The sequence below is a fragment of the Cololabis saira genome, chromosome 5 (assembly GCF_033807715.1).
Source record: "Cololabis saira isolate AMF1-May2022 chromosome 5, fColSai1.1, whole genome shotgun sequence".
Taxonomy (NCBI): Eukaryota; Metazoa; Chordata; class Actinopteri; order Beloniformes; family Belonidae; genus Cololabis; species Cololabis saira.
In genome coordinates, this window is record NC_084591.1 from 35,905,574 (window position 1) to 35,926,858 (window position 21,285).

Here is a 21,285-nt window from a genome sequence, read left to right on the forward strand (position 1 = left end):
TGCCAAATACCAGATGGCAACAATGGCAACTTATCATATGATGTCTAAATAAATGTCGTGCAGGTCTGACAAATGGCCATGACGAGAGGCAGGTGTATAGCAGGAATTGTTTTTGTTCCATTTCTGGAAACAAGCCCATTCAAGATGGTTTGTGTTTAATGTCATTAAATAAAGTGCTTGCTGCTGACCCATCCGCGATCTCTGGTGTCGGATGTCGGCCAAGGTCATCTAACATTTTAACAAGATTCCCTCTTTTGCCCTCGACCCTTGTCTTTATCTGATGCTGGTTTGAAGACTCAAGGTGTCCCACCCTTGTTGTCATGGTAGCCAGTTAATCAGAGATAAATGTGTTTGCTTGTAGGATTTGTTGCCAAATGCTTTAAAAAAAAAACATGATCATGTTCAGTTATATCAATGCAGTTAAATCCTCATTTAAATGAGCGCTCTTCCAAAAATCCCCTGAATCACCTTCACATCAGCATTTTTGTGTATATACAGTATAGCCTGCCAAATAAAACAGGAGAATTGGCCTGAGCTACTGAGGTGCAGCATTTGGGTCTTTTTCTATTGTTCATACTATGTGTGCCAAATTACATAACTACATATTAATTCACGAGACAGAAAAGTAAATCAGGGGCTTCAGAAGAATTATTACCCATTTTAAATGAACCAATAAAAGGCATTTAACTTCAAACACCCTTTCAATAACCTCTGTTGTATAAAAAAAAGTTAAGAAAAACATACTGCAAAAGTTATTATCACCAACAGACTGCGATAAAAGTTAACATACCACTACTCCACACAACGAACAGTGTTTCTTGCGTTCATAAGGCGTCATTTTGGGGGCGTAGTCCGTATTAGCATGTCGACCACTGCTGAGCTCAGCCGCCTTCTCTTTCCTCTGCTCGATTTGCTCCATATGCCTACGGCTGCTCTCGTCGTGCTGCGGAAGAAACCAGAAACCAATAGAGGGTCATTATTTCTGCTAAAGAATATAGGTGGCATGGGATAAACTTACCTTCATTTGAATTTTCTTCTGCAGCTCCTCCATGGCCTCCTGTTGGGCAGCACTAAGAGCAGCCAAACGCTCCTCTCGGTCTCTTCAGGAACCAAAACAAAACGAAAAAAAAAAAAACACAACTGAACACGGGATTCTCTTTTTACAACCACTGCTAAATCAAATATCCAGTTCATATAAAAGGTTTTTTATTTTTTATATTTTGCATGCTCTTGAAAATGTAATCTCGATATAACTGTTATTTCTGTCCATCAATATGGACTTAAACTCTAGTGATGAAGCAATACACTTTTGTTAAAAAAGTATTTACACACATTTTTATTTACACAATACGTGCAATAAGTGGTAGGGTCAAAATGCTTCCCAGACCAACTGGTACACACTCGTACACACTCGCACTGAAGAACAAACCTAGCCCTTTCCCGTGCTGCATCCTCTCTAGCCTTCTCCTTTTCCTGTCGCTGCTGCTCGATACGAGCCTCCTGCTCTTTTCTTCGCATCAGCAGCTCTTCCACTCTTGCCTGCCGCTCTGCTTCCAGGACCCGCTTACGTTCCTTTAAAGAAAGTACGAAGAGAATGGAGCTGCAGCCACTAATGGCAATCTAAGACATAAAAAATGCATGATTTTAAGTGTTTATACCTGAACAGCTTCATCTCTAGCCTGCTTCTCTTCCTGTCTCCTCTGCCTCTCTTCCTGCAGCTCATTGAGGCGTTGCTCATATTCACTTAACTTTGCCAGGGCATCATGCCTCTTATTTTGGGCTTCCAGAGTGTTAATGAAAGCAATTTCATTCACCTGTTCAGGCAAAAGAAAAACATGAGAGAATGAAGACAATACACAATATAAATAAGATATAGAACGTATATTTCTGAACCAACCCACACATGTGGTTGCAGCCTTTTCATGTTTCTACCTTGGCCTCTTCTTCTTGGGCCTTCTTCACAATCGCTTGGAGCTGCAGTTCTCTCTTAAACTCTGCATGCAGCAGCTTTTCCTCCATCATCCTCCGACGCTGCTCCAACAACTCTTCTTTCCATTTCCGCACATCGTTCTCCTGGAGAAGGCAAAGAGAGCAGTGGAATTGGAGGAAAATAGAGGAATGTATAAAATATTTGTCAAGACGTAAGGGATTTTTTTCTTCTCTAATCTCTCCAGTGTGACCACAATTTTAATGAAATACACACCACTTCATGAATTTATGCGGTGAACACGATTTATTCAAGGACTTGTGCACCCTGCTATGGCCTGGAGTATAAAAACAAACTTCTTGAAAGCCTGCTGATTTTGGCTAGGTGTCTCTCATGACTGCTTTAAGCCAGCTGGCTTGGATGCAACTGGATGGGGCTATGATATTTAGTGATTCTATCGGGAAGGGTGCTGACAGAAGCTTTCGTTGTGAGCCAGGCTGAGCTCAGCTTGCATGGAGTTTTTTTTAAAAGGCCCTGTCCATCAGGTCAGCACGGCGTACTTACCCTCTCCATGAGCTTCTGCAGTTTGAGCGTCTTTTCCTCACGGAGTTTGGCCCTCAGCTGTTGCGCTTTCAGCTGTTTCTCCTCATGTTTCTTCTTCGACTCTGCGATAGTTCTGTCAAAATTATTGAAACAAATTTCTCATTTCTTTTCTGCCCTCCTCATTATCAATGGGTACAGCAGACAGAGTCTGTAATAGACACTACTTAGCCGTCTTGCCATGGGGGGGTAACCAAAAAAAAGAACGGTCAGACAAAGAGCTTCACGCTCAGGATGCTAGTTCAAATTTTCAAGATGGCCGAGCAGAAAATCTGACAAATCAACAAAGCAGATTTCCCGCCACATAAACAGTTTTTGCACCTTTTACGGGATGGTGAAGATAATTTCTCATGCATATGGATTCCGTGTCCAGGAGGCCGAGAAGGTTCTTCCTCTACCATGTCGCCCCAGGAGGTACTCTGTCGCCAAGGCTCCCGAGCTACACAACAGCAAGCCAAAAAGAAATTGACTTCAGTGTAATATTCACCCTTACAAAAGACAAGCTTAGATCTTTTTGATGCAGCCCTTGATACCATCAAAATCTGCCAGCATGTCATTCCAGTCCATACCGACTCCACAGCCTCCACCGCCGATGCTAGCCTGTGGAAAAGATTAGTTTTTTTTTTCCATCATCCAGAATAAAGTTTAAAGAAACTAAACTCTAAAATCAGTTTTTCCAAGTGGCTGGGAAATTAAAGACACGGATTATGAGGAAGAACAAGCATAATTATCCTTACAGAGAAGTCACTTTCATTGTCAGTCTCCAGGTCATTGTTCTCTGCCTGAATCTCTCTGGTCAGCTGCTCCTCCTCAGCAATGGCGCTGGCAATCGCCTCTTCATTGGCCTTCTCCAGCCGGTCTGCCAGCTCCTCTTTCTTAGCCAGGACCTCTGCCATTGACTGGGGCTGAATACATACACAGTCTTTCAATTACACATGCACACCTTTAGTATGCCTTACAGATGATATGTTGTTCAAACAAACACATGGAAATCCCCATTACTGTAATGCCACTCAACGAAAAATGTCATGCAATACCCAGATTATGTGTAATGCATTTCTAAATCTTAGTGGAGGTGTTTAACTTCTGGGATCACTTAAGTTACCTGTTCACCTCATTCCCCATTTCTAAGTACAACACAGCATCTGCCCTATTCTGATTCAGAGAAGGGTGCATGAACCTTAGATCCAGGAAAATACCACGTCAAGCCAATCACATTCTGAACCACACAACCACAAGTATCACAAGTGAGCGAGCATCCAAAAGGCATGCAGGGCACATTAACTGTGAGGATGAGAAGATGGTGAAAGGATGGTGGAAGGCAACTGATGGTTCTGATTTATGAAACTGGTTGGGTTACTCAAAGGCTTTAACTGGGGAGTTAAAGACATTTCATGACGTTGCACTAATATAGGGATGACTCACATAACTCCAGGGCAGCAAGTACTCTAAACCATCTGTGGAAGCAAATAAGAGCCTTCTCAAAAGCATCTGTCTTTAAAAGGGAATTTTGATGCAGTAAGTCAGATAGCAACGGTCTCATCCCGTGCACAAGGATGACCTGTGCAGGACTAAAAATGTGTTTCTTTTCTGCTGTCTTTTATACGTTTTTGTTTGACTTATTTTGCCGTGAAGTACTTTGTGGATGTTTGGAATCCAGATCAATTATCTTTATATTTAGAAACATCTCATGGAACAACATTTAAAGATTTGTGGCTGAATCATACAAATTGAAAAAAAAAAAAAAACAAAAAAAAAAAAAAACTAATTTTGTTTAAAATACTACTTTTAAACAATTTTTTTTTCTTCTTTTAAATGACATACATTTCATACTAACCCAAATTGAGATTACTTTCGGGAAACACCCTGGGAGTACTTGCTTAAGTACAAAGGTCATCTACTCACAGCTATTCTTAACAGTGAATAGGGCTATAACAACACTACACAGAGCTTTGCAGTCCTGCTGGCACATTGGGTCTGGAGGTTTCTTAAGACTGACTTTGTTTAGGTGGTGAAAGACCCCTGGGGACCCCTGTCCTCTCAGCCCTCCCCTCCCTCTGCTCCTCCATCTCTCAGCACTCACAGTAGAAAGCTCTGTGGGGTCCAGCACACTCTCCAGTTTCACCGCTGCCATGGGAGTCTCAGCCTGTCCTGGAGCAGATGTAGCCATGCACTGTGACGCGCCCCCCTCAGCCCCAGTGTCCCCAAAGGCCAACAGAGCACTGAACCCATCCGTCTGGGGTAGGTCTATGGATGTTCCAATGCCTGGAGTTGGGACTGGGAGTAATATGGTAATGTCTGTTGGTGGGACTGTGGCTGTGGGTGGGGTGCGCTCTGGAGCTTGGGATGGGGGAAGAGATGCTATGGGGGGAGGCGCATCTTCACAGGTTGTGTCGACACACTGCTCTGAGTCTTGTACACTCTCTGCTGGAGGCTGCACCAACAGGCACACACACAAACTCAATTAAAGACATGCATATTTAAAGCAATTCATGAAAGTAATTCAAAGTTTAAATAAATGTTTGTTTTTTTTAAATCTGCAAATGATCAACACGTATATAAAAATACAAATCATGCAGGGAGGCTGGAACTGACATGCTCTAAACATCTAGTTATGACAAATCAGAAATACAAGTTTGTATTTCGACATCAACGCCTGCCTGGCTGCGACACACTCTTACCACGTGTGTCAGGATGTACTGTCAGTATTTATTTCATGACAATGAAAACGGGGCTGTCTCCCTCTGAAACGTCAGTGTACAATCAATCGCTTCAAAGTTGATATCCCTGTCTGAACAGTCTGCCTATTAATACCATGGAGCCCAAAACAAAAACAAATGTGGCTGATAAAATGATATAGAGTTACAGTGCTCCATGTGAATAATTGATAAAGAGGGACTGCTTGGGCAGAAAGATGTCACAAGGTACTCAATGTTAGTACCTCCATTATGTGTCCATTTTCTAGATGTTCAACCTCCTGCTGGGGGGCAGGATCTGCAGGGACTTGCTGTTCAGTGTTAGTCTGGGTCATGCCCTTGTCCAGGGGACACTCAGGACAAAGCTGCTGCTCCTTCTGCTTGTCTTGCGGCGGCAGATGTGACCTGTTATACTTGGCGCTGTCCTGTTTAGGGGTCACATGAGCCAAGACAGGACTGACCTTGGCAACTATGGCAGCTGAGCGAGGTTTGGCAGTGCGTCCTCGCTGCACTGTCTCCCACCCCTCTGAATCTTTTTTACCTAGAAACAAAAAAAAAAAAAAGGTACTTAAGAATGTGGTTTAATCCACTTTTCCACTTGACTCTTACAGTCTACAGTGGGGATTTCTTACCAGGTTTTTCTGCTGGTGATGTGGTCGCTTGACTGGAACTATGGGCAGACTGAGTGCACTTTACTCTGTCTGCCCAGCTGGGGCCTGTGTGGGAGAGCCGAGCTGCAGCCAGTGTTGATGGAGGACCACTGTCCAAGACAGAGACACAAATGATACACTTAAGAACAAACAGATCTGCACCTGTAGATGGTACTTTAACTGTCAACAGGTAGAATTTTAAAATCTTTAAAAATTAAATCTCATGTCTGAACAGGTCCAACTGTGCTGCCAACTTTGGACTGCTAAAGACAGTCTAGCCCCTCCCAGAAAACATAGAACTGTACTATACAACAGGCCTTCGTCATGATCAATATCCATTTCCTGCAGCATCATATTACAGAGCAGTGCACATATTGAACCGATGCTTCAGCAGTCTTCAACAGACACTTTCATCTACACCTTCCACTTATTCTGTAGCCTAAGAGCGAGAGTCTCAACAAATTACATTAAACAAATGCTTCACTATCAGCAGCTATTGACTGTCTAGATATGATATCAATTTTCTAACCTATTAGATATAATAGTGCATCATTGCAAATACTGGCTGATCAATAACAGGATGATAAAAATGTCATAAATGTGTTTGATTGTAACAATGAATTAAATAAATCAAAGAGAGATATGCTTAAAAATAATGAGATCTTACCCAAAGTTGAGGTTGCGACGTGGACAAGGTACCATCCTGTCTGCTGTTGGACTTGGCATTACATGTCGTCCCGGAGACATCTTCCGTACCTCCCAGGCTAAAGACGTTGGTCTGAACAAAGGAAAAGGCTTATATCTTACTTCATACTAAAATCTGTTAGAATTTCTTGTTGTTAAAACACACACATACTTGACACACACACACACACGCACGCACTGATGGCTCATAGTCTCAATAAATGAAATATGTTTATCTTATCGATTGAAAGTACACCTTAAATATAAAAAATTGGGAAGTGGCACTGTAAATTTAATTTCTTGGACAATTTACTGCGGCAGTGGTCACTGTGTTAAAGAGGAACCAATAAACTCTTGGATCTCTTTGAATTAAAGCCAAGACTATTGATCTATTCTGTTTGTGACTCAAAGCCAGGGACCAGATAGCAGCACTTGCATTTCCATCTCAGGGAGCAATTCAGGTAAAAACAGGTAATGAGTTAACGTGAGGGACAAAGACAGACGGTAAAAAAATAATAACTTCAGCTCACCTGTTCTGAGCATCTGTTTTTTCCAACTTTTCCTGAAGCTGAATCCAGTCTATGAGAGCTTTGAAGTCCCGAACATAATTGTCCAACATCATCAACACTTCCTGGAGTTAAAATGAGACAGAAATTATTATGAGACATATTACAAACACATTAAGGAAGAATAAAAACTACAAGTCATTGAGTCTAATCTATAGAACGCATTTCTTGCAGTAACTATTTGACGTTACAAAAACCTGGAAAGAATTCTCAGATTATTAAGAAGCAAAAATGATTAGAAGATCAAATCAAATGCCAAAAATAAATATTTATCATCACAAACCAATAGCTGTGCCTTTCAAAAGCAGATTGTGACCCCTTATTTCTTTGAATGATTAAAGGCCTGTCTAAAATGAAAAAGATTAGCTTGAAAGCAGGTTCTGGCAGTGCAAGAAAGGCTATATAAAGAAACGGTAGAAGTAAGGAATATAAAAGAGAAATGCTTCACTGAAATCCTTGAGGAAGAACAGAGAAGACAAATTCCTTACAACAAATGCTTATTATCTGCACTTGGATAGAGTCACAGCGTCGGATATACAGAAGTGGTACGCTGTGAGGAGCTTGTTCCCAAAGCTCTAATGAAACAGACAACTGATTGATAGGAAGCGTGAAGGGAGTGGTAATTGAGAGTAAAGCTTCACAGTGCTTTTAGTTAATAGACAAGTCAAGCCAGTGAAAGATGTGTCCGGCAGCAGGCCTGCTGATTAGGGCCGGTTAACCGTCAGAGTCCACAGCTATGACCCAGTGTTCATTTGGTAATGCAGGCTGACATGGGAAAAGCCTTGCTTCCCCTTAGATGGATAAAAAAACTAAGAGATTTTCAACATGTTAACAGACACCCAAATAAAAACACATGCACAACACCTCACTGATTAATATTTGACCTTTTTAAACTTCATCCAATAAATTGAAGCAAACAACAATAGCCTTTTATCAATACGTAATGCATTTTAATCTAAATCACTTAAAACAAAAACAGAATATGTTTATTTAAAAAAAAAAAGATTATACATACATACACACACACATATATATATATATATATATATATATATATATATATATATATATATATATATATATATATATAAATAAATAATCTGGCAAATACAAGCTCCTTGAGCCTTTTCTATCCTATCCCATGCATTAATAAGAACACATGATCCAGTCTAGTGGGCAACTAGCTTCATATTACAAGAGGTCGGCAAGTTCCCATTCTAAATTGCATTATATATTACAGTAACACAGGCTTAACAGATAATTAGGCATCGCTTCCTGACAATGATTATGTTCTTGTGTTTTTAGGTGGAAAGTGGTGGGCTGTTTGTGTGAGAGCAAACAACACCGACTGCCCACAGCTACACCAGAGGATTGTGGCTGGAGGCAATCAAAGCACTCTGCTTCCCCTCCAGATGACTTCATCATTTATCAGTGTCCATTAAGCCCAACCTGGGTGGGATAGGGGATTATGAGTGGCAACCCGGCCCATTAGAGAGGCTCAGAGTGTAGAGCAGTGCAGTGGTATGAGATGGGGGGGGGGGAAACACTCCCAGCAGCCTGTCTTCTTACACTGACGTGACAACTGACAGCATGCTTGTCACACCACAGGGAGCCACGTTGTGACATAGATTCCTAGCAGACTAAACTACAGAGAACATGACTACTGTGCTGACCGCAGGCCATCACCGGAGTAGTCCTCAGCATAATGCTGTATGGCAGAAAAGTCAAAACTCTTGGTACCAGTGGTACAATGTATGAGCTTTCAAGAATATCAAAGGACTATCCTTACGAAAGCACAAAAACAATCCCAAACTGCCATAAAAAATAAAAATCACATGACAGATTTTGACAATTTTCTGTGCAAGGTATCAAGCTAAGAACTGATGCTTCTTCCAGACAATGCCTCACAAACAAAAACAAGTCACATGCACAACATACATTCCAGCCAGCAGGTTGAAAGACAGAACCCTGTGATGACTGTCTCACCAGCAAGCCTTCAGAGAGCCTCTCTGACATATGCAGCAGTCAAGAGGAATGTGATGTGTGAGGGAAAGATGATTATGCTCTCAATGTCCCCCTCTACTGGTCACAAATCATATGGTTTTTAGTTTGCGCTCAGAGACTGGCACTCATCAGAACATGAACAAAAAGTTCCTGAAGCCAGAATCTGCATATCTACCCAAGGTTTGTTTTTTCTTGTTTTCGTTTATTTTGTTTTTCAAAAACAACAAACTAACCTTGCATTCCAATACACTCTGATCAGATTCACATGTGACGTAAATCTCGTCCACAGCCCGGCGTAGGTTTTCAAAGAGAAAGGCCCAGTAGCGTGCTCGTAGGTCTACTTTGCGGGGCTGTCTAACTTTAGTGGGGCTCTTCTCCGGCCCCTTGTCCAATAAGGACGCAGCCGCGCCTTTACTTTCCACACCAGCATGCTGTGAACATAGTATAAAGAAAACATCATAAAAAGAAACATCTTCAGTCTGCTTTACTGTTTATGATATAAACAGCACTTTTCACTTTTTTACCATCAATGCAGATATATTGAAAAAATACATTAATATGAAGATTTTTTTAAAGAGGAAAACAGTGGCTTGTATATTAAGTGCATTAATCAATCATCACCTATTCCCAGTCTTTTTAGTTTCTTACTAAATCAGTGAATTGCTTGATGCAAATAAAAAAAACAAAAAAAACACACTTTCACTGAGTTTACCTTGAATTGTGAGAGAAGTGTGAGTAAAATGATGAAAATAGGTTGGTGAACAGCCCCATCTAGTGGGGAAGGATCATATTCTAACCTGTTTTCTATTCTTTTGCTGCCCAGAATTGTTCCTCTGAGGCTTGGAACTGCCACTCGGGTTGCCTTTGGACTTTGCTATGAAGAAAAGAAATGCAAAGGAGAACAGCTTTTATTAGATTACTGATTATATTCAAAGAAAAATAAATAAAAAACATAAGCATTGAACCTGTCCAGTCCTGGTGCTATCGTCGATCATAATAGGTAGATAGATAGATATACTTTATTTATCGCAAGTTGGGAAATTGTAGTGTAGCGGCAGCATTACACACAGTGATGTTGGACAACATATAGGATAAAATAAGTAAAAGTAATAAGTAATCAAATCAAGATTGAACTGTGCTAAGTACAATTGCCCGTGCACTCAGGAGGGTGTGAAGAAGTGTTCAGTTGATATGATATTTAGTGGTGGCCTGTTATACAGACAGTCTTCATGCAAATTTGTCCTGGGCCACACAGAAGGCCTATCTACTACCCTGATGCAACAGCAGAGCTTCCACCTGCTCACATCAATATGACCAAATAGAGTTGTATTCATCCATTTAAAATCAGACCAGATCAGCAATATATGATGAAATCATAATGTGCTCCAGAGCAATTTATGTTAAGAGTTTTGAAATAAATGATTAGTGAAAGGTTCCATTAATGTCTTGACAAAGGGGGCTAAAACACCTCTAATTGTAAGTAGGCAGAAGTAAAGATCACCCAATGACTGCGTTTACATGCAGTCAATAACCCTTTTAAAACTGGAATATTAGCAATAACCCGGTTTTGCACAGCCATGTAAACACCAATAACCCCTTTGAATAACCAGAATTTACTCATATTCCGGTTTTTAAAAACCTGCATATGACCCTTGGGTTACTCCTTTTATAACCCGAATATTTGGTCATGTAAACGCCTAACGGGATATCCCCATCAAAAGGAACATGAATTTGTTTTCTGCGCATGTTCTTTTCGCAAGGAATCTTGGTCTTTTGAGTCCAGGAAGTTCTTATAAAACATGGAGAAACGCAAGACCAGGAGGAGACTAATCACTTCATAAATGTAATGAAAGATACATTTTGACATTTGTAGATGCTAGAAAGTACGGGGATAGCGAGATTTACAAAAAGATGAGCGAAAAGTTGCACGAAGCAGGATTTGTACGAACGCCAGACCAGATCAAGCACCGCTGGAAGACGCTGAAAAAGGCAAACTACAGGGTCGAGAAACAAAACAGTACCAGCGGGTCAGATTATCCGCCGTGCTGCTGTTATTGTTTTGAATTTGGATACAGGAAGAAGAAGCGGAAATGATGGGAATTGCGTTATGATGTTTTCCGCGCGTCGCTGGTTTGATGGAGATATCCCAAATGATTGATTACCATGTATACAGGGATAACCCTTTTTGCTCACGCATGCAAACAGAATATTCCGAATGTTTCAGTAACCGGAATATTAGCAATATCCTGAATTTTAACTGCATGTAAACGTAGTCAATATCATAGCAAAAGTGAAAATAGTTGATTAAAAAAGAATCCATGTTGGATTGTCAGATAATTTCAATCATGTGAAAAGTTGATAAATACATTTAGACATTGATTTTAATAATTATCAATCCTTTCGTCAAGAGCATAGTTGAATTAACAGATATCCATATTGAAATCTAAACCTGCTGAAAGAAGCTTCCCAGTTGGAGTAGAGAAAACGTAGGCTCTGTATTGTGTCACAACTTACTTCAAAGTGCACCTCTCAGTTAGTAGAACTGAAGATAGAACTGTGTCATAACGTCTAAAAAAGGCAAACACAGCCCATGGATATATCAGACAGTACAGTTAATTTTAAACAGGTGTTTTGTTTTGCATCATCTATTTCTTCAGAGACCAATTCAGAATAAGAATTGCTGCCATTGATATATAAATAATGAATTAGTCCCTTTGGGGATTAATAAAGTATTTTTGAATTTCAATTTAATTTTATTCAAAGGGATCCGTTTGTTTAATCTTAATAAGCAGCAGTATGCTGACATTGAGCTCTGGGATATCACAAAAATCAGTTACTTGATGCATCTTTTGTTTTTCTGATAATGAACTTGGAAAAAAGAGAAAAAACAAAAAACAGGCCAAGCTGAAAACATTATTCTCCATATAACAACACAATTGAGTCCCTGAATGCATTTGTGATTTTACAGAAATATCAGTAGACCTACTGATATTCTACTTGTTGCTATGGTGACTGTTAGGTAACATGCTCATTTGCATACCGTGTAGAAAGGGTAATAGGCCTTTTTAGATTGGATCCCGCTAATATTGCTGGACGCATGTTTAACGCGCATTGGTAATGTAAACGCAAGGCGTGTTATTTATCACCTTGGACCTGAAGGCAAGTCTGGAGGCTTAATCTGCGAAACAAAGCGTAACCTGTGTGGGCGTGTAGAATGATGTGTTTACCCCACATCAGCAAGATTTTGCGCTGTCAGACTGGTGTAGTTTTCAGAACGAGGATGGATGAACATGAGGATGAGCGTTTTTTTGCCGGATTTTGCTTCTTGCAAAGTCCCAGTTTTTCATTTTTGTGTCCACTTGTTCAAACAATGGACCATCCTTTGTGGTTCTGGACATACGCCGGTTTATGAAGTCCTCGTCTCTGAGGCTAAGTAGCTCGCAGATGTTCTTGTCTCCCCAGTTACTGATCTTGCAAATATAAATCCTACCTGTGATGTGTGATATATGTGATGTGCTGTTATTGTTACTCTCATCAACTGTTTTATTTATGCATTATGTTATAAAATAAGGAAATAAGAAGGTTACGCGATCAGCAAACCCCTCCCACGACCCACCATCCCATGTTAGTTCCGTTTACATTAGACCTGACCCGCGGTTAAGACTACCCTTGGAGGAGAGTTATTTGCAGGGCAGCTCGACACGCCACCCCGCGTCAGTCAATGTAAAAGGGGGCACACGATTGTTCTATCACCTGGTCACTCGAGAAGTATTAGTCCATGGGCCAGAGCCCAAAATTTCACTTGTCAGTACCACTCAAGGTGACCAAACTTACTTATGATTTTTGAAAAGATCCATGTCTATAGATTATATTTTGGTACGATAACCTTCCTGAGTGGCAACTGGATCATAGTTATCAGCTCATGAAGTCACCCACCCCCTTCAGAAAATTACATTTTAGATGCTGGTGCATATCCTGGTTTAAACTCATGTTCAGGATATCTGTCAATGTGTCACAATATTGTGTTTGGTATCATTTTAAAAGGGGACCTTTTAAGCATTCATTGAAGCTAAGATGTGAATCTTTCTGACCAATATAGAGTTCACTGCAGCCCTTTAAACTATAAACAACACACATTTTCACCTAAATGATATACTATCTTTTAGCCTGTGTCAACTAGGAACAACAGAGACACAAAATACAAAAACTGGAATACTCACAGGACCACGAGGATTCAGGAAATGTATAATATACCCATACTATATCATTGTGAGCCTTAAACTAGAAGAGCATCATTAGGCTCCTCTGAAACTATAACAGCCGCTAGGCTAATGTCACAAACTGGTCTTTATCATGCAAATACACGACATAAAGGACATAACAATAAGATAAGGAACCAGCTTAGTTTTATAAACATTAGAGACACAAAATACAAAAAATACAACAAAAAAAAAATAAAAAAACTGGAATACTCCCAGGCCCATAAGGATTCAGGAAATGTATAATACACCCAATTTAGAATCATCAATTAACCTGAAGGGGGTGGGTAACTTCATGAGCTGATAACTATGATACAGCTGCCACTACGGCTGCAGCTATCAAATATTTTAGTAATCGAGTATTCTACTGAATATTCCAACGATTAAATCGAGTAATCGGATAGAACATATTTTTGTTTAGTTAAAGAGCAATTATAAATATACATAAGATGTTAGATGTTAATTGACATCACTAAGACTAAATTATATAATACATTAGGTTCATGGCTGTGCATTTAAAAACCCTGAACTTACACCAAATTCACTGCCTTCACTCAAAAAACTAAGAATCTTACCAAGAAGTTTTCTTATTTCTAACTTAAAAATGCCATCACACCTGATAACACACATAACTTAAAAGGTTAGGTGTTTTTCCCACGTGTTTCAATGGAACTTTCATTTGTGTCAAGCAAATTTTAAGAGCTAGTTAAGTTTTAAGTTAAAGTATAAGATTTTGAGTTTGGCAGTGTTCAAAATTAAATTATGAGACCTGCTGTATTGGAGCACATTAGGCACCAGTGCTGCTTGTTTTATCCATGAATGACTACAGAGATAAAATGGAAAACTACCCAGTTAGCAAGTTTTTATTTTTCCTTTTATTTATCGTTCCTTTTTTTCCTTTCCCCCATTTTATCACCCAGTGCTCCTACCTAGACAGTCCTGGGCATTGCCATCCTCTACCAACCCCGGGAGGGCCCTGCACTGAGCTCAGGTCTCCTCCTTAACCTGAGGAGTGAGCAGGCCGCATCTTTTCACCAGACAGGGTGGGGTTTCCCCGGCCGAACGTAGCGCGTGGAAGGATCACGTTATTCCGGCCGGATCCTCCCCACCCCATCTGGCGCCCCGGTTGGCCAGAGGGGGCATGTATAGCCCAGGACTGTGTGCATGTTTTTGTGAGGGTAGCTCACATTAGCTACCCAGGGGAACACGGGGAGAACATGCAAACTCCACACAGAAAGATCCTTTAGCCAACCCCACCCAGGGTGTGGGCACTGAAGTCATGGGGGAACTAACACGCACGAACCCAGGACCTTCTTGCTGTGAGACGGCTGCACTACCTGCTGCGCCACCGTGCCCCCCGTTTTTATTTTTCTGACATTTTCTGCCTTTTCTTTTAGTTAAAACTGTAGCGGGAACAGATGTTTAGAGGAACCTATGTATGTACCGGGTTAGAGGGGGAACATATAGGAGAACGGACCAGAAGAATATAGCCTGGATTGAAAATAAAAGTTAAGCACTGAGCTACATGTCTGGGCCATTGCAGACTGCCTGAGCATGGCATGTTACTAAAACCAAACATATTCGCCGCCTCTTTCTTCCCCCTTTAACATGCGCGCTGTTCCGTCAGGGCGCTGTGCCGCATTAAATGTAGTCCGGGCGAAATACCTGCTTTGAGCTGGCAAGATTAAACGATTCCTCGAGGCAGAGAAAAACCTCGATCATTTTTTGTAATCGAATTACTCAAATTACTCGAAGAATCGTTTCAGCCCTAGCTGCCACTCAGGAAGGGTTATCTTACCAAAATATCATCTATAGACATGGATCTTTTCAAAAATCATAAGTAAGTTTGGTCACCTTGAGTGGTACTGATATCTGGTCTGGCCCATGGACTATATGTGGGGGTAAATTTTAATGCCAGTTGTCAACAGATATGAGCTGTCCACCTAGGACAAATGTTAATACCAGGTATAAACAGACTCAAAGACTAGTCATGTGTCACTGTTGTTAGCATGCAACTACTGACCTTCCTCCTCTTTGTTCTCAAGTGGGACACTCCAGGCAATGAGGTTTCGAGCAGCACGGCCCTCTTCAGCTACTATCTTTCTCACTTTGTCCTGGCTGTTAGAGCGATGAAACGAGGCCTGCAGGACAGACAGACGATTTTAATCAGTGATATTCAAGTTTACCAAGTAATTAAAGTAGTCACTATAGCAGATCTGTCTGTGCTGCATGTTTTCACTGCAGTCAAAAAAAACATCTTTCAACTATAGGCAAAAAAAAGTAAGTGATTCAGGGCGCCATAAGAAAGATTTTAATGAAATGGCATATTTTTTCAAAAATAATGTATTTGTGACCTTTATCTACAGCTACAACATATTGGATATTTTTTTTGGAAAACAAAAAACTACTGATTGTAAACTTTCTACTTTGTGGCCAGATTAGTATGTAAATCACTTATACAGCCTGAAACATTAATACAATTTCTATAACACCTTGCACACATTACGTATAATGGTAAAAATATATTGTTCAGAAGTACAATGCATTTTAAACAATGGCTCACCTAGAAAGAAAAATTCAAATGAGTAGATTTATTTTACTTTATCTTTGTGATGAATCATGAAGCAAAATCGACATCAAATATGTTAAACAGATATTGTTTTAAGCTTTGACTTTGTAAAAAAAAAAGTTGGAAAAGTAGTGTTAAAAGCCTGTAAGTAGACACTGACTTTCAATTCAAAGTGTCTATTGCTTCTTGCTGCTTCAGTTAATGCTCCATCTCTGCTGCATAGGTGTGAAACAGGGTTAAAGCCAAAATACTGCAACATTGTATGGGAGAAGTGCAGTGGCAGACTGTGACAAGAAACAGCCAGAGGCAGAAGCTCTGCACCCTCTCAGTGCTCAGCATGCATCACGGTTGACCTAGAGATTAAATATGCATCATTGAACTCGACTCTAACCTCGGGAGATGGAGATATTTTGCACCAAAATACAGCAAGATTTTATATTTTGACCAAGTTATGAAACACAGAAGCATCTTTCCACATCACAACCTCACAGAGAAAAATGTGATATTGAAAAAAAAAAAAAATCTATTAAAAAAAAAAAAAAAAAAAAAAAAACTAACAACTTATGTTTTAGAGCGGCAGTTGGGAAAGAGGTTATATAACCAAATGGTCATCTTGGTATCATTTGCCTTTGTAATCTTGAATTATAAAAAATCCTGACTGCTGCCATTATGGTTACATCACATTACAGAAACCAAAGGGCCAGAAACTTAACCATCCTGGATCTTTTCCTCAGCATGTTCTCTACCACTGCAGAAGCATCTGCACCACTTCTGTGCTCCCTTTATAAATTATTGACTGCAATATTAACCGATACATAGATTTGGTCTGGATAGACATTTCAAAACAACTATATGTTGCATTTGCAAGCTTGAAAAATATTTCTACCTAAAAACACACAAAAATCCAGAGGCGGTTCTCCTCTTGATAGCAAATGAGTCATGGAACAAACTGTTTATCTTTTTCCCTGGCTCTCAGTCAGTAGGACCATCATTTAGACAAGAAAGCTACAGACATTTTTTTTAACTCTCTTTATTTTTAAAAGATGGAGTCCATGGTATATTTTCTTGGTCTTATCCAATGCTCTGAAGATACAAATGAAGACTTGATGTGCATTTATGTAGAATAACATAATCTAAAATTAAAGGCTAATAGAATAATCTGGACATGACTCATTAGTAGTTAGACATGCAGAAACAATATGTGTGTATTTGTCTGATACAATTTAATGTCCTTAAGGGAGATACCCAGCTGACCTACTTTTGGTGAGCTAAATTCTTTACATGTCAAGTGGCCTGGCTTTGTCTTTATTCTAGCAAGTGTAAAGACTACAAAGAGATAAAACATCAAACAGAGCAGCACTGAAAAAGGAAAAGCTGACATCTAAATATTGGAAATGTTTACCCCATATTTCCCTGGCTGAGTTACCACTGAAGAACAGTGTTTTGAAAATACCTTACCTACTCACAACTGCTGGCTGTCAGCGCAGCAGGCTGGGTTCAAGAAGAAGGAAAAAAAAAGGCTTACACCAAAATTGTTTTGATCCACTTAATAAAACAGCCAAGAAGCTGTCTGCAGGTCTGTGCTACAGGGGAATGCTGTGGAGCCTAACTTCAGCTATCTTATTTAGCCAGGCAGTCCTTCCCACATGTTTAGTTTCTACAGTGCAAAGTAAGGGGCAAGGGTCAGGTTTCCCCTTTGGCAGGGTCTACAAAACAGTATGGGAACACTAGCTCAACTAGAAAGAGTGAAAAAAAGAAAAACAGGAGGATACATACAGAATAGAAGTACAGTCTGTAAGCAGGTTCCTCGTCTTTATCCACCTCTGACATACTTAGAAGCCCACTTCACAACGACCTGTTCACCCTAACCAGCACTGCCGCTTGTCCAAGGTGACATCGTCATCTGACAGCAGGACCAAAATAGACTCCTGCTGTATAGTCCACACTGCTATAGCAACTTGCCCAGCTGTGTCAACTCTTCTTTTAGAGGCAGATGAAAGAGACAAGCGCTCAATAGCCCATTGGTCCTCCCTTTCAATTCAAACCATTCTACCCAGAGCACTGTCCCAATAATCTAACCTGAGCCCTCAGCACTCTGCTGAGTTAGCAGCTACTTCTTAGGCCCGACTAGCTGCGTGTGAACTCTCTTCTGCTCGCCCCTGTATGCAGCTTCCTATATTTACAGCTCCTCTCCTCTCCCTGCTCTGCATCAGAGCCCCCACTCTCTCCGTTTCTCATCTCTTACTCTCCTTCTGCCACAACACTACGCAGTCATGTGCACACAGCAGGCCTGCCCCTCTGCCCCTCGTCCTGCATTGACAGTGATGACAGTATAGCTGCAGGATAACAGACAGTTTGCACCAACACAGGGTATTATAAACAAGAGGGATGGGCTGGACCTGATGGGTAGAGGGAGACCAAGGAGAATAAATGGCAACAAGAACATCATAACAAGATTGAAAACAAAAGGAAAGACACATTTCAAGTATTTCAGCGTTGTTGTATTTTCCAGACTGTTGTGCTTTCAGAAACGTTGATCAAATATCATTCTAAAAATCCTTGCATTTATTTTCCTGTTTGAGTAAATAGATGTCTGGTTTTGTGTATCTTCTGTATTGTAAATATTGCAGTATGTTTTAATACACATACATTTAATACTAAAAATTGAAGAAATTCAGCAGCAAAAAAGTGACAAAAAAGTACTCTAATGCAAGTTCTGTATCCAGAAGCTGTTTCAGCAAAGACAAAGTGCATATGAACTGAGAGGAAGCTGTATGCTCACAAAAACAAAGAACAGAACGGAGGTCAGACATAGATGTGTTTCAGTTTATGAGGTTAATCTGTGGAATGTTTTGAAAATTGAAATTAAAGAGTGCAGTACATACCAAATATAAAAAAAAAAATATTGAAAATCAAGATGCTCATTAAGTATGATCATATTGTATGAGTGTTTATGCAAGTGTCAGAACTTTAAATAGATAATAGGTTTATGCAGTATATTGAATGTTTTCAATATACAAAAAGTATATGAAATGTTTTTCTTTTAATTGATTTACTGCTCTGTATCGGTATATGTAGGAGCTGACAGAAATAGATTATAAAAGGATAGGCCTAATAACCTAAGCTTCAGCCTACACCTTTTCGGTCTTATTTTGTTTATATATTTTGGTCTAATGCAATATTAGCATTAACTTCATGTTTATTTGTTGTTTTCCTTTCATTTCTTTTGTAATTTAATTCTTAATTTGGAAATGACCGAAATAAACAAAGAAACAAGTTTGAACCTATCATTTATATGTAGGAGCATTATATTATATCATTATATCATGTATTATATTTAATGTAGGAGTTGAAGGAGCTGAAGAACGCTTTTTGTGGACGAAGGAAAAAATTGTGTGTATTTCAGTCTCTCCTTTCAACTGCCGGTCACCAACAGTAACAGAATAACTGAAAAGTCATCACCATCCTTAATAACGGCTAGATCCTTGTGAATCTCATTTTATCTGTTATTTACTGTTTAATTGTGTCTTGCCGCTTTTAATGTCGATGTAAAGCACTTTGAATTACGCTATATAAATAAACCTGCCTTGAATTCTAACCCACTGAAACTACACAGTAGTGTCCTGCTAGTGAGTGGCCACTACATCACTTTCATAGCATTTATTCTGTTACTTTCTAACTGGACTAATGACTGATGTTAGTGTTCATAACATGAACACGTTGGTTGAATGATTGACTGATTGATTGACTGATTGTTGATTGACTGATTGTTGCATAAAATGTTCACTCACGAACTGTTCAATGACGATGTATGGGAGCTTTTATGACAATAGCAATTATGACATGGGTGACGTGATAATGTTCACTTTAACCCGGTGAATATGTCTTTACCTAACGCCGTGAGCGCTTTCCTAAACTTCTTTGTGGTCTGCTTTCTAAATAAGTCTTTATTAGCATTTTGAACATTTACAATATTTTTCCCAGGCTGTTTTTCATCTCCATTTCTTGACATTGCAAACATAGTAATCCATAGTAGATTTAGCTGTTTTTTTGTTTATATTAGTCTCTACTAAATGACCATAGCACTGTTCTACTGGATTCATCTGTTTATTGTGTGAACTTTTAAGCTTTCTCGGTATCCATATAACTTTTCATTTACTCTTATATGTACTGTATATTACAGATGGCACACAGTTCATTGATGGTGTTGCTGTTACTTCAGTTTGTATTGGGACAAACCTCTGAAAAACATTTCTCTGATGATCATCACATCAGACAGCAGCATCACAATGACCATGACATGTCTGTACTGCTTGGAGATAAGGTTGCATCATTTTTCATTTTGTATGCATCACTCATGTTAGTGTTCATAACATGAACACGTTGATTGACTGACTGATTGACTGATTGATTGACTGATTGACTGATTGATTGACTCATTGTTGATTGACTGATTGATGCATAAAAATGTTCACAAATGCTGGGATAGCTCTATTTAACACAATAGACTGGTGAATGAGAAACATGTAAAGAAATGATGTGATACTCCAGAGCTGACAACAGCAGATGAAAAACAAGGTAACCTGATTACCTGATTAGTAGTTCAGCTAGCTGGAAATGCTTCGTAATGTGTACGCCCTGATATTGACTACTGCCCGTCCACTCTTAGGGAAAGGTTTTTCTCCCAACATACCTTCAGAGGGGCTGTAGACGCGTTCTTGCCCTTGCCTCCTCCGTGCGAGGATCCGGAGCTGTTGCTGCCGGACCTCTCCCTGCCGTCCCCGCCCAGGCTGGCTCTGGAGCCCACACGGTGCTGCCCAGCGCCGCGGCGCCGTCCATCGTGACGGTTGTCTTTGGACATCGACCCGCCTTGTCTTCACTAGTAGATAGGTGGGGAATTAAATGAGACGTCTACGGGGGAAAAAAGTTGTCTTCTTGTCAGCAGTGTTAGAAAAACGTGTCAGATGAATTCATGACAGTCCAGACAACCCGATGAAACAGGAAGTCCGTTGAGCGTGACGTTTCTTGATTGACGTTGGAATCGTCCAATAGGATCACAGCAGCATGTCAACAAAACACACGCCAGCCAATCAGACGCGTTTTTAATTTGGGTCAAAGGGCGGGACAGTAAATTGTCTACCATGGCAACCAGTAAGATCAGGCGGGTTATGCGATGGTTGGTTGAACTCACAGTTCGTTTGTGTCAAGTCTAAACTCTTACTGCAGCATTATCACCAAACACAGGCTTTAGCCTTCAAAATAAAAGCATCTTGGTCTATAACTATTCCATTATAAACACGCTGGCAACACTTATCTTGAAATTCATGACT

The 21,285-nt window shown here is 40.0% G+C and overlaps 1 protein-coding gene across 3 annotated transcripts in view; it reads right to left on the reverse strand.

Moving 5' to 3' along the window:
• Nucleotides 1-20,942, reverse strand: part of scaper (S-phase cyclin A-associated protein in the ER) — a 62,676-nt gene extending 41,734 nt beyond the window's left edge. The window contains exons 1-18 of one of the 3 annotated variants that reach the window (XM_061721849.1): nt 20,649-20,942; nt 15,410-15,527; nt 9,925-10,001; nt 9,361-9,558; nt 7,088-7,188; nt 6,541-6,651; nt 5,856-5,983; nt 5,469-5,764; nt 4,611-4,961; nt 3,265-3,432; nt 3,061-3,127; nt 2,849-2,966; nt 2,492-2,603; nt 1,933-2,073; nt 1,659-1,814; nt 1,430-1,572; nt 1,019-1,100; nt 791-943 (exon numbers count right to left, since the gene is read on the reverse strand). In XM_061721849.1, the coding sequence (XP_061577833.1) occupies nt 791-943; nt 1,019-1,100; nt 1,430-1,572; nt 1,659-1,814; nt 1,933-2,073; nt 2,492-2,603; nt 2,849-2,966; nt 3,061-3,127; nt 3,265-3,432; nt 4,611-4,961; nt 5,469-5,764; nt 5,856-5,983; nt 6,541-6,651; nt 7,088-7,188; nt 9,361-9,558; nt 9,925-10,001; nt 15,410-15,527; nt 20,649-20,816 (2,688 nt within the window). In that variant the 5' untranslated portion in view covers nt 20,817-20,942. Of the gene's footprint in view, nt 1-790; nt 944-1,018; nt 1,101-1,429; nt 1,573-1,658; nt 1,815-1,932; nt 2,074-2,491; nt 2,604-2,848; nt 2,967-3,060; nt 3,128-3,264; nt 3,433-4,610; nt 4,962-5,468; nt 5,765-5,855; nt 5,984-6,540; nt 6,652-7,087; nt 7,189-9,360; nt 9,559-9,924; nt 10,002-15,409; nt 15,528-17,731; nt 18,096-20,648 lie in introns of those variants that run through there. The other 2 variants (XM_061721850.1, XM_061721851.1) reach the window with 2 other exon arrangements.
• Between the last annotated feature and the right edge of the window lie 343 nt (nt 20,943-21,285).